This window comes from Homarus americanus, unplaced genomic scaffold (assembly GCF_018991925.1).
Source record: "Homarus americanus isolate GMGI-L3 unplaced genomic scaffold, GMGI_Hamer_2.0 scaffold30251, whole genome shotgun sequence".
Taxonomy (NCBI): domain Eukaryota; kingdom Metazoa; phylum Arthropoda; class Malacostraca; order Decapoda; family Nephropidae; genus Homarus; species Homarus americanus.
Window position 1 is genome coordinate 1,109 of NW_024716895.1, and position 13,487 is coordinate 14,595.

Genomic DNA, 13,487 nt, shown 5'->3' on the forward strand with positions numbered 1-13,487 from the left:
TGCTGAATGTTAATAGATTAGTTAGGCAAGAACGTCCGCTTGTGAAGCCATGCTGGGAATCATTGATCAATCGGTGCTTCTCCAGGTGATTTCGAATAGAGTTTGAAATGATTGCTTCCAGCAATTTGCCTACTATTGATGTTAGACTGATTGGGCGGTAGTTAGAGGATAGTGATCTATCCCCCTTCTTGAAAATCGGTATTACATTTGCTATCCTCCAGGATTCTGGTACTACACCGGTTTTTATGGACATATTAAACAACTTTGCTAAGGGCATACTAAGCTCTTCCTTACATTCCTTTAATACTCTGGCAAATATCTCATCGGGACCAGGTGACTTATTAGGCTTTAGTGTGTCTATTTGCTTACTAACATCGTTACTAGTCACTACAATCTCACTTAATTTGTTTTCTTCACTATCTCTGAATAGAGTCGGTGCCTCGGGTATCATGTTTAAATTTTCGGTAGAAATCCGTTGGAAGTAAATATTTATTCAAATTATTGTTCAATTGTCGCGATGTCAGTGAGCTTGCGGAAGTCTTTGACCGTTGGGTCCAATCTTCGTGTTTTAGGTTTGATACATTTGTAGAACTTTTGGGGTTTGTCTTCGCCTTGCTATCCTTAATTCATTATTCTCTTGCTTCCTTATCTTCGGTTTTAACCCTACTGCCAATACCCTATAATAGTCCCGGAGGTGAATTTCGCCATGATTTATCCTTCTACCTATAGCCTTCCTTTGGCCAATGATGTTCTTTAAATAATTATTTATCCATTTAGGGTCATTGTTGTCTGATCTGAGTTTTTTGTATGGTATGTTCTGCCTTTGTGCATTAAGTAACTCACTATTTAAATTGTCGTGGAACTCGGCAATCTCAGATCTCGTTATCAGGTCGGTGTCATCTGTCAGGTTCACAGCCAAGCGCGACACCCCCTCTCTCAGCTGCCTCTTTAAACTGTCAAAGTTTGCCCTTCTGAAATCTGGTACTTTAGTGGAAATTTCCTTACGTCTGCCCTGAAAATCTAACTGGAATCGAATTTCTTTGTGATCGCTGTTTGCAAGTTCGTTCCCTACCTCGACATTGCTAATTAGGTTTTCTCTGTTCGACAGAACTAAGTCCAGTATATTATTACCCCGTGTGGGTTTGGTTATATGTTGACTTAGGAAACAGTCCTGGATCGTCTCGAGAAAATCCTCTGATTCTGAGTTACCCGTAAGGTCAGTCCAATCTATTTGGCCAAGGTTAAGTCGCCTACTATACAGACTTTGCTGTGTATGGAAGCCCTGCGCATTTCATCCCAGATAAGTCGCTCATTGACGCTATCAAGATTGGGGGGTCTATATATTACTCCTGTGATTAATTTTTCCCGACCGTCGCTTAATTCTATCCAAATTGTTTCTGTATTCCTCTCAGTTTTTAATTCCTTATTTATTTCACACTTCAGATTATCCGTAACATAGATTGCTACTCCGCCTCCTTTCCTGGTCTGCCTATCGGTATGGAACAGTTTTTAACCCGCAATTTGGTATTCGACTGGTAACTCACGTATGTCTAGGTTGATCCATGTTTTAGTGAATGCAATTATATCGAGTTTTTCGGTAGATACCAAGGCCCTAATATCATCCATTTTGTTTCTCATATTTCTACTGTTCGCGTAGTATACATTTAAGTTAGTCGTGTTCTGAGTCCTCTCCTTACCGCGTGTAGTTTTAAACTCCCTGTCTAATTTAGTTTTGTCATCATTCCTAACACTATTTCCCTGTAGTCTTTCACTTTGTTTACCCGCTCCCACTGCAGTCTCCACCCCCGTGCTCATATGTTCCCTAAGCAGTTTAAAGACTTCGATATCTTTTGATCTGCCCATACTGTTTGTATAATATACATTTAAACCTACTCTTCCCTGGTCCTGTTTTACCCCTTGTCCTGAGCAACTAATTTTACTTCCCAGGACCTGCTTGTTTTTTGACTCCCACTTTCCCCGACCCCTCTCTACTGGCGAAACCCCCCCTTCGGAGTCACAATTTCGCGCTCCAGGGATGCAGACAACGTCTTTACCCCCTCACGAGACAAGTGTACTCCGTCGCGACAGTACAGGTAGTCGTTGCCATATAATCGTTGCCAGTTATCAATGAATGCCCAACCATTGTTTGCACAATGTTTTTCCAGTCGGCAATTTATAGTAATTGCCCTGGACAGCCATTCACGACCAACTCCTCTTCTAGGCAAGACACCACATACTATCGGGATCCCTCCCCTATCGCTAATCTTCCCCAGCGCCTCCCTATACCTCTTGAAAAGCTCCTCACTCTTAACCTTACCTATGTCATTTCCTCCCACACTAAGACACACTACTGGATTGGTACCCTCCCCTGACAAAACCCTGTCTAACCTCTCGGCTACATGCCCTATCCCAGCCCCAGGAAAACACACCCTAGTCCTACGTTTCCTATCTCTCGCACAAAAAGCCCTATCCATAAACCTCACCTGGCTGTCATCAACTACCTCGACCATACCTGTGGGCAGGGTTTGTACAACTGCCCTTTCCTCTCCTTGATCCATACCGTCCTGTCTCTTCTCTTCCTCGCCAGCTTCCTGTAGCACCTGGTAAGGGTTACTACACTCCACACCCTGGTCAGCTTTCCTGAGCCTGACCCTAGTCCCTTTGGAGACAACCACTCTCCACGCCTGCTCCTCCTTCGCAGGTGTCCTGCTAGGCAGGACACCTACCTGAAGGAGTTCCGTCCTGAGGGCTTCATTTTCCCCCTTTAGAGTGTCAACCTCACATAAGAACATAAGAACATAAGAATGGAGGAAACTGCAGCGGGCCTATTGGCCCATACTGGGCAGTCCCGTTTACACCCAACCCCTATTGCTCATATGAGCAACCAACTCCTCAACTGCCCCAGCTGCCTTAACAGAGTGGCAAGGAGGTCGTCTTTCCCCACACTCCCCTCCTCTTCCCCCACGACACAACGATCCAAAGTGGCCATTTTCCTTGATCTCTAACGGGAGCACGATAGGGCACGACCTTCTCCAAGCCGGGTCAGAGGTCAACTGTGAGCTGGGTCAGAGGTCAACTGTGAGCTGGGTCACAGGTCAGAGGTCTTCCGTTTCTATCTGTTTTACATTTATTACTTTGATGTTTGTTATTATGACTAACTATATTTTCAGCATTATCTACTTCTGTTTCACTGCTGTTTTTTTCACATGGTATTTTCCTCTCTTTACCATTGATGGGATTTGGACATATTAAAACCCCAGCTTTACTACCCTGTCAACTATCTTCGCCAGCACGGCCACCCCCTTCCTACTTAAATGCACCCCATCCCTTGCATACATACTATCATTACCATAGTACAGGCTCCAATTATATCAATGAATGGCGTCGACAGCTCTTTACACTGTTCTTCCAACCAGCAATTGAAACCGATTGCACGGGACATCCATTCACGACTGGCACCACGTCTAAGTAGGATAGAGCAAGCAATAGGAGTTCCACCCTTCACCCTAATCTTATCTAGAGCTTCCCTATACAGCTTACGCAGTTCGACACTGGTAAGCTTACCTACGTCATTGCCTCCTGCACTGAGTAAGACTATGGGGTTGTCTCCACAGTCATCAATGACGTTCTCCACTCTCTCCAGTACTCTACCTATCCCTGCCCCGGGGAGACACTCGGGCTTCCTAACTTTAGTGCAGAGAGTGTTACCTAAATACTTCACCATCGAGTCTCCCATGACAGAAACACATTTGACCTTACCTGAGTGTGGTGATTTCTTACCTGCGCTACTCCCTCTCTCCACACTAACAGAGGGGGTAGCACTCGTGGTGTTACTAGCACCTTCCTCACACTCGTCACTTAAGGTGCTGTACCTGTTGTTTAGGTCTACAGCTGAGTGCCTTTTTAGAGTGCATTTTGTAGCACTAGCAGCAACTACCTTCCATGAATCCACTTCAACTTCACCGTCCTTCACGACACTGGCAAAGGTTTTCTTCTCCTCTAAAACTAGCTTCAAGGCTAAGTTTTCGCCCTTGAGACTCTGGACCTCCTTCTCAACCTTCTCCAGTCGGTCTTGCAAGGCAAGACAAAGCTGGAGAACGTGAGAGGTGGTCGAGTACTCGTCAGCAGCTGCCATGTCACTATATCACTCACTAACACTGACAGGAACACAGGTCCGCACTGGCCAGACGTACCACAATCTTGACTCGCGCATAAAGTTTGAATCCGTTGTTTCACTTTTCCCGTGTGATTTTATCAATATGTATATATATATATATATATATATATATATATATATATATATATATATATATATATATATATATATATATATATATATATATATATATATATATATATATAAACGTTAAGTATAAACTAGGTAACACGGAAATAGAAAACTCAGATTGTGAAAAAGATCTAGGTGTATTTGTTAGCAACGACTTGAAACCTAGAAAACAATGTATTAGCGTTCGCAACAAGGCAAACAGGATTCTTGGGTTCATATCTAGGAGTGTGAGGAACAGAACTGCTGACGTTATCTTGAAACTTTACCTAGCATTAGTGAGGCCACACATGGATTATGCGGTTCAATTCTGGTGTCCTTATTATAGAATGGACATAGATTCTTTGGAGAGAGTACAAAGAAGAATGAGAAAAATGATCCATAATATTCGAAACCTTCCATATGAAGAAAGACTGAAAAGCTTAGGCTTACATTCATTAGAGAGGCGTAGAGTTAGGGGAGATATGATAGTGGTGTTCAAGTGGGTAAGTGGGATTAATAAGGGTAAAATGGAAGATGTTCTGAAGCTCAGTAGTAACGAAATAACTAGAACAAATGGCTTTAAATTAGATAAATTCCGATTCAGAAAGGATATAGGCAAGCACTGGTTTGGTAATAGAGTTGTGGATATGTGGAATAGGCTACAGAGTGCTATAGTAGGATCGGGGACGCTGGGGAGCTTCAAGACGAAGTTGCATAGGCACATGGAAGTGCTGGGATGGGTGTGAAAGGGATCTGCCCTGTATGGGCCAGTCGGCCTCCTGCAGTATCCCACTTTCTTATGTTCTTATATATATATATATATATATATATATATATATATATATATATATATATATATATATATATATATATATATATATATATATATATTGTAACAATAGGTTCTTACTCTATCTTAATTACTGATAATTATTCTTTAACTATTTTTCTATTTATCTTTCTTATTTCTAATACCTTTTCTATTTCTTAACATTATTTATCTTTCGTTAATTCTCTTTTTATTTCTTTTTCTCTACAGAGTTTTTATAATTATCTCTCAAATTATTTTATTTTTACCTTATTTATGATTTTACATTCGTTATACTTTTATCTTATTCCTTTCTTTACATTAATATTTACACAGAGTAGCTAAGAAGGTGGACAGGAATAGATAGAATAACGGAGGTGGAGATAAAGAAAAGGAGTGGTTAGTTTACCCGAATCCAGGTAAAAAAGTCACAGAAAAGGAGTCACCTCACCTAACACAACCTAACCTAACCTACGTGCATCATATATAAATTGTGTTGTCAATATGTAAAAGTCATGTATAGTCAGTTAATAACTGTTTTAAAATATTTTTAGTTTTATTACCTTAAATGTGACTTTTTTCCTAGCCAAAATTATGACTCTTTTTCTGTAATATTTTCCTGTGACTATATTACCGTTCACCAGTTTACCCTACCATCTCATAAGAATATAAGAAAATAAGGAGTCTGCAATAGGCTGGTTGGCCTGTGCATGGCAGCTCCTGTCGAGAGTTACTACCACTCTATCATCCATGAATCTATCTAGCCTCCTTTTGAAACTTTCCAGAGTTCCCGCACTTACTACAAAGTTGCTAAGCTTGTTCCACTCGTCCACCACCCTATTTGTGAACCAGTTTCTTCCTATCTCCCTCCTGAACCTAAACTTATCCAACTTGAATCCGTTGCTCCGAGTCCTATCCTGCTCGGATATTATAAGAACTTTATCTATATCCCCTTTATTGATTCCTTTCACCCACTTAAATACTTCTATCATATCTCCCCGCACTCAAGGGTAGAGAAGGTAGGAAGTGGGAGAGGGGACGCAGAGAAGAGAATAATAACTGTAGGAATAGTATAATCTAGAATAGTTTATTTACTAGTCACTTATTTATTACATAACACAGATTATGGGGATAAGAGAAGACTTGCAAGAGGAGGATTGACAGTCAATAATCACTACATAACATAAAGGCACTTACGATTATGTTTTACTCAGAACAGGGAGAGGGAGAGACTGGTTATACTGTTACCTCTTTCTCACCATTCAAAATACGTTATTACGAATGATATATTCACTACAAAGCCTACGTTTTTAATTTCTAATAAGACAGGCAAAGCATGTCACAGTACGCATCTTTTAGGGGATTTTTTTCCAGAACAGTGTGCAGACAATACCTGCCATGATGGTGTTGCAAATCACAGATTCGTGGCCTCGTCTCTCTTGTTCAACAATCCAAACCAGACTATGTTTGAAAAACGCGCAATTGTGCAAAGTGATGCACATCTGAAAACCTGGAACGTAAATGTAACATTTAGTAACTCATACAGGTGGCTTTATTTACAAGTTTCCTTACAGGGAATGTAATATGTTTTACTTAGACCAGACGGGAAGAGATCTTATAACTAGACTTAAACAGCATGGATATAGTGTTAGGACAGGTCAGGAATCCAATGCTTTGTTCATTCATAAAAAGCAAAGCGTTTGACAGAGTACCACATCAGAGGCTTCTGAGGAGAAAAATTAAGGCTCATGGTATCGAGGGGAAAGTTTTAAATTGGATAAAATCGTGGCTCACCGATAAAACACAGAGGGTCAGCGTAGATGGTGTCAAATCTGAGTGGGGCTGTGTAACCAGTGGGGTTCCCCAGGGGTCAGTACTGGGCCCACTCTTGTTCATAATCTATATAACGATCTACTGTAGATACTGGGATCAGCATTGACATAAGCAACTTTGCGGATGACATCAAAATAAGGCGGCAGACTAATTCAGGGCAGGATGCAAATGCAATACAGGAGGATTTAAATAAACTGCAGGAGTGGTCAGAGAAATGGCAACTGAAATTCAACACCAGCAAGTGCAACGTACTTAATATTGGTAGAACAAATCTTCAACGTAACAACATCAACCTAGAAAGGTCAACTTGTGAAAGAGACTTAGGGGTACTTGTAAGCCCGGACCTACGGCCTAGAAAACAGTGCGTTAATGTTCGAAATAAGACAAACAGAGTATTAGGTTCTATATCTAGAAGTGTAAGTAATAAGAGTGCAGATGTCTTGTTGAAACCATATCTTGCTTTAGTCAGGCTGCACCTCGATTATTCGTTTGAAGCTATCCAGCGTATTCGAGTTAATGATGATATTTGGTAACTTGTTCCACTCATCCACTACTCTATTTCCAAACCAATGTTTACCTATTTCGGGCCTAAATCTAAATTTGTCTAATTTAAAACCATTGTTACGAGTTCGCTTCTGGTTGGATACTTTAAGTATCTTTGTAATGTCCCCTTTGTTCAGCCGTGACTTCCATTTATACAGCTCGACCCAGCTTGGAAAAGGTCGTGTCCGCGAGTGCTCCCGTTAGACACCAAGGAAAATGGCCGCCTTGGATCGTTGTGTCTTGGGGGAAGAGGAGGGGAGTGTGGGGAAAGACGATCTCCTCGCCACGCTGTTAAGGCAGCTGGGGCAGTTGAGGAGTGAGGTTGACACTCTAAAGGGGGAAAATGAAGCCCTCAGGACGGAACTTATTCAGGTAGGTGTCCTGCCTAGCAGGACACCTGCGAAGGAGGAGCAGGCGTGGAGAGTGGTTGTCTCCAAGGGGACTAGGGTCAGGCTCAGGAAAGCTGACCAGGGTGTGGAGTGTAGTAACCCTTACAAGGTGCTGCAGGAAGCTGGAGAGGAAGAGAAGAGGCAGGACGGTATGGATCAAGGAGAAGAAAGGGCAGTTGTACAAACCCTGCCCACAGGTAAGGTCGTGGTAGTTGGGGATAGCCAGGTGAGGTTTGTAGATAGGGCTTTTTGTGCGAGAGATAGGAAACGTAGGACTAGGGTGTGTTTTCCTGGGGCTGGGATAGGGCATGTAACCGAGAGGTTAGACAGGGTTTTGTCAGGGGAGGGCACCAATCCAGTAGTGTGTCTTAGTGTGGGAGGAAACGACATAGGTAAGGTTAGGAGTGAGGAACTTTTCAAGAGGTATAGGTAGTAGTGTCAATGAGGCGAATTCTTAGTTTGAAAATCGGCCCATGGTATTAATGATGTAGTTCTATGTGCAGAATCATGTGATATCTTCAGATTTGAAAAGTTTATTTTTGCTAGGGTAATGCACTTGAAATCTTATGAAATTGGTATTCTGACTTTACCAACACCACTAACAGTTTATTTAAAGCAAAGTAAATGTATCAGGTTAATTTATTAGGATGAAAACATCCAGAATAGTGAAACGAATGATCTTGACACGAGCAAATCTCTATTATCTTTAGAAAACAAAATCATCAAATACAAAACCGGTTTTACTACTACGACCCGGTGTTGCTGCACACCATAGAGAACATGTCTTTCTTGCTTCTGTTTCTACTCATCACCTCCCTGCTGACCACCTGAGCTCGGATGTAGCCTTCCCTCCTCTCCTGGCTGTACACGTGACTGCTGGCCTCGCTCACTTGCTGTACACAACGCTCTATACTCTGGGTGTGCGAGGGCCAGGCAGGGACATGCATGGGTTGTCCAGGAAAGCTCTGACTTGAACATTGGTACATAGGGGCTCACTGCCACCTGATGTTATCCAGATTCTTAAGGAGATCAGTGAGGTCTTGGCACCTAGATGACTGTGAGGTCTTCCTGACCCCTGAAGGAATCGTCACCAACCGATTTCGTCATGCCCAGATCCTCTCATAAGTGTCATATCCAAGATCTTTGACTGCCACTTTCTCCCTCCTCATCCTGGCTGCAGAAAGGCCTTCACGAACTGCCTGACAGAGCATAGCCAGAAGATCTCTCACAGTCTGCTCCAATACCTGAACAATCTTCCTTGGCTGACTAGGAGCTCGTTGAAGAGAATATGCCTGACCTCGAGAACGATGACTTGACCTTGAAGAACCACTTGGCAAGTAGACACTCAATGATGAATTGGACAATAAGTCTCAGGCTAGAAGTTGGTTCTTCAGTTATGATGAAGCGACCCAAATTCTGCAAAAACCTGAGAGCCGTTGTGAACCACCTAGAATGTGAGACTGGACCTATCTGCAGGTAAGCAAGTCTATCAGGCATGACCCCAGTTTTGATGGCACTGCAAATCATGTAACCATAGTACTGGTCAGTACTCAGGTCGTCAATGACAGTATGTGCAAGGTCAACGAGTGGAGGGCCAACTGTGATTTTTTCAAAGCTCGGATTTATTTCTAACTCAGTGGCAGAGTCCAGCATCTTGCCAAGAGGACCAGACCATCTGTTGTTTGAAAGAGTCTTGCCATCCAGCTCCTGGATCAGATGTCTGAGTGGCAACGCGTTGGTGTGGAGGTCACAAACAATCCAGACCTTCCTCCCAATCTTCCACTCTATCACTGTATGACCCCCCTTGCCACCCTGTGTTCGTGTTGGTGCTGTCCTCCAATGGCCTGCAGGGTCTGAGGTCTGTTCCTCTCCTGAGCCAGTTCACAATGTTATCTGCCACTATCTCAGCTGGTTTCCTGATGTCATCTTTCTCTGGGTGAAATCTTACAAATACTTCCCTCCTGGTTCACTGTGGGGAGTAGTGTTCCTCCTTCACCATGGCAGGAACAACTTGTCCAAAGGGCTCAACTCATGAACACTTTAGTGTCATCCCTTCTCCCATCAAAGAACAAACAATTGATTCCATTTTCTCTTATCCTTATCAAAACTCCTCTTCCTAGGTTCACTGACAGAGGTTTCTTTTGGGCTCTTTCCTTACTTTGTTATGATCTATCACCAGGTGAACATCATCAGGTGTTGTCAAACCACCGTCAATCCAGGCGGCTGTTGCTATCTCTGCAGTTTCTCTGAGACCAGTGTGGTGTCGCATGCTGGCCAGAGCTATGCTCGGGATATCTTTCCTATTTCGAATCTTATGCCTGGAAGGTTTGGGATCATTATTTTCTGGGTTAAGGACAAAGTCACCATTCTCCTGGTCAGCACTCGGATCAGCCATGGGGAAGTCATTAAACTCTGAATCAGCTTGACTCCAATCATCGGCCTTTTTTACCTCACCCAGGGCCTTCTCAAGTCTCTTTTCCTCGGCAACTCTTCTCCTCTTCTGTCTCTCTGTGGCAGCCTCCTGTCTCTTGGACTCCGGAATATCTTGGCTAGAAAATCATGAGCCCCTATACTGCCAGTCTTCTCTCTGTTAGCACGATGCGATGCCAGTTCGATCAGAGGAATCTTCAGTTCACGCTTGCAAATACCGGGAGATGTGGGCCTCAGTTTACAGTCACGATCATCAAACTCAGGACAGAGAACAGTTGGGCACCTGTAGTAATTATGTCCAAATAACTGGTCCAGTTGTAGCAAAGCTGTCCTGCTGCAAGTTTTCCTCCCAAGAGAGATATCTCTTGCCTTTTCCCAACTGGCTAGCAGTCTCTCACTAATCTTCTTCTGACTTGTTATGACTGGAGGCTTGAACTGAGCGTTAGCCAGAGTGTACTGTGCCAAGACATCTTTGGTCATATCACTGGCAATGTCTTTGTTTGTGTAAGTTCTTTGGTTCTTTTCACTGATTTGCCTGATTAAAACACCGTATCTCAAAGCATCTCTTAATGTAGGCAACTCCGACTTCAGGAGCTCTCTCCCAGACCCAAGATAGTGACTGAGATGGCTGGATTTTTGGTTCCTCGTCCTGACACAAGCAGCCATCGCAAATATTATCAATTTATAAATGCATCAGAATCTGAAACAGAAAAAAATATTGTTAGTTGGGTTGTTAAAGAATGAAGTCAGAAAGCAATGTTCACTATTTAATTGTAATGCACTAATGCAGCTGTACGTTAGATTTTCGATAAATTTCACGCTGAAATTTACCTAGCAAAAGGTTGCAAAATATTGAAACTGAAATTATTTTCTGTTTATATACACTAAAATCTACCAAAAAAGTGATGGGCCATTAGTTTTAGCTGATCTTCCCTCCTATGACACACCCTACTACACCGTAACACATCTTCAATTCAAAACCATTCCATTACAACCACACTGAACTGTCACATCATCACTACACTACACTCTTACTTCAGTATAAAAACAAATTCCAACCTACCTGTACTGTAACATTCAATAATTAATTTTACTCGATGATTTTCAACTTAAGGTCCTTGGGTGCAGTTGAGTGTCAACCCTATATTTCACAATAATGGACAGCCGACAGGTCTCAAAAAGACTATTGGATCACTGGTTGGTGACTGCGGGATATGCGGTGTTCTCGTACTAAACGCACAACAATTTGAATTCATAATTAACTCATCTACCTCGAGCCACTTGGGCGAGGGAGCATACTGCACCTGTTGCAAAATCCACCGGCCAAAAGGATACTGGGTCGCCAAGAGCGTTCCTAACATGGATTGTAAAACCATAAGCTTACAGAGGGAGATCCGAGGACTTTCTTTCCTGCGAGATGTCCCAGGTGTTCAGAAGATAGTCATGGTTTGTCCTGAGGAACTAACTATGATTACAGTGTTCGCCGGGGACTCCCTCAAGGAATACTTGAAGATTAATGACTGTACCTTCTCCGAACGCCTCCAGATCATACAACAGGTCACCCGTACATTGATCGCGGTTAACAGTCGTGGATGGCTGCACAACGACGTTAAAACTGGTAACATTTGCATCCAGAAGACCGACAAGGGGATCCAAGCCACGCTCATTGACTTCGGTATCGCCACTAAAGTTGGAAGTTTCATTAAATTTAACTCAACAAGGGCCCCCGACCACAATGCCCCAGAGGTCGTCAAAAGATGCCCACTCACCACCAAGGCCGACGTGTACAGCGTTGGCCGTCTCCTGGAGCGACTTATGAAAGATGAATTGCACCTCCTTACCCCAAACGCCCAGCAATGGTTGATCCACGCCTTCAACATTGACCCAACCAAACGACAATCCTTAAAGAAGCTGTTAAAATATTTGGTATGAAGGACATGTACCCCCCAGCCATATCCCTTTCCAACACCCACCACCATCACCCACCGAAAGCGACCCCGTCCAGACTGATGCTAATGCTAGCAAGAAAATAAACAGTTAAAAAAAAAAAAGAAGAGATGATGAAGCGGGAAGAGGAGGAGAAGAGGGAAGGAGAGGAGAAGAGCGTGAGAGAATTATTAACAAAGAAATACGGAGAGAGAGAGAGAGAGAGAGGTGTCCTTGGGAGTCAGACGGCACCGGGGCCCGTATTTATAAAACTTCTTAAGAAATTTCTTCATTTTACTCTTATACCACTTTTATTATTCTCATCTAAGAGTAATTCTTAAGTGTATCTCATGAAGCGGGTAAGTCCTACTCTTAGCTAAGAATAAGAGTAAATTTAAGAAAAAACTCCAATTGACAAGAGCATCTTTATAAATAAGCAGAGCAAGTTTATGAAAGGATAAAATTGTTATAGTCTGCTTGTATTTTAATGCGAATAAACGCAGGCTAAAAAAGAAAAAAAAAGAACGTGAATCGAATACTTATTTACTGTAAACTGGACCAAAACATAAACAATCAACGCGTGTGTTTGCCTCTGAGAAAGAAACTACAGCAGAAGAAGGGTTCGCACATATACTGCAATGGCTTCACCAAGTAGCTTTGTCAACTCGTCTCCCGGCAAGACAAGGAACACCAACTGAACAACTATTCCTACAGTATATGGGTTCCGTCTATTACACCCACAACACCAGGAAAGCCCGCAATTTGCATGAACTTTGATGCTTCCTTTTGTATATCTCGCGTATCCATTGGGAACTCAATAAATCGCATGAGTATTTCGGGTGTTGATAAAGCATTTAACGTCTGTGTTATCACTCTGTTACGCTAGGTTGTCATAGCACAAAGTCGTCATTGTTGCACAGTTGTATTTTCCCTGTAGCCAAGTAACGTAAAGTTATCAGCACCTTCATCTCAGGGGGTAATGGCCTTATTCCGTGCAGTTGGACTTCCCAGTGTCCCTGTCACCAAATCGGTAAGAAACACTATTCCGGCCCGGTCCAATCTATATCTTTTAACAAGTTTTATGTAAAAATTAAACTTTATATTTCTAGTTTTGTGTCTATATATATATATATATATATATATAACAAAGAAATTTATCTGTCTGTCTGTTTGTCTGTGTGTCTGCACGAGAATCTCTTAAACTACTTTACCAATCTGGACCAAACTTGGCATTGACAGCAAGGCCCATATGCAAGATCAGCCGTGGTGTATACCATGCTGTAGCACTCCC

General features: G+C 42.5%; 1 protein-coding gene across 1 annotated transcript; it reads left to right on the forward strand.

The window, feature by feature from the left end:
- Positions 1–9,128: 9,128 nt before the first annotated feature.
- Positions 9,129–13,226, forward strand: LOC121858526 (dual specificity testis-specific protein kinase 2-like; the record flags this gene model as incomplete). The annotated part of the gene is made up of 3 exons (XM_042354998.1): positions 9,129–9,173; positions 11,435–12,196; positions 13,134–13,226. Coding segments are annotated over exons 1-3 (900 nt in total), but the record flags the coding sequence as incomplete, so codon positions are not given.
- Positions 13,227–13,487: the final 261 nt, after the last annotated feature.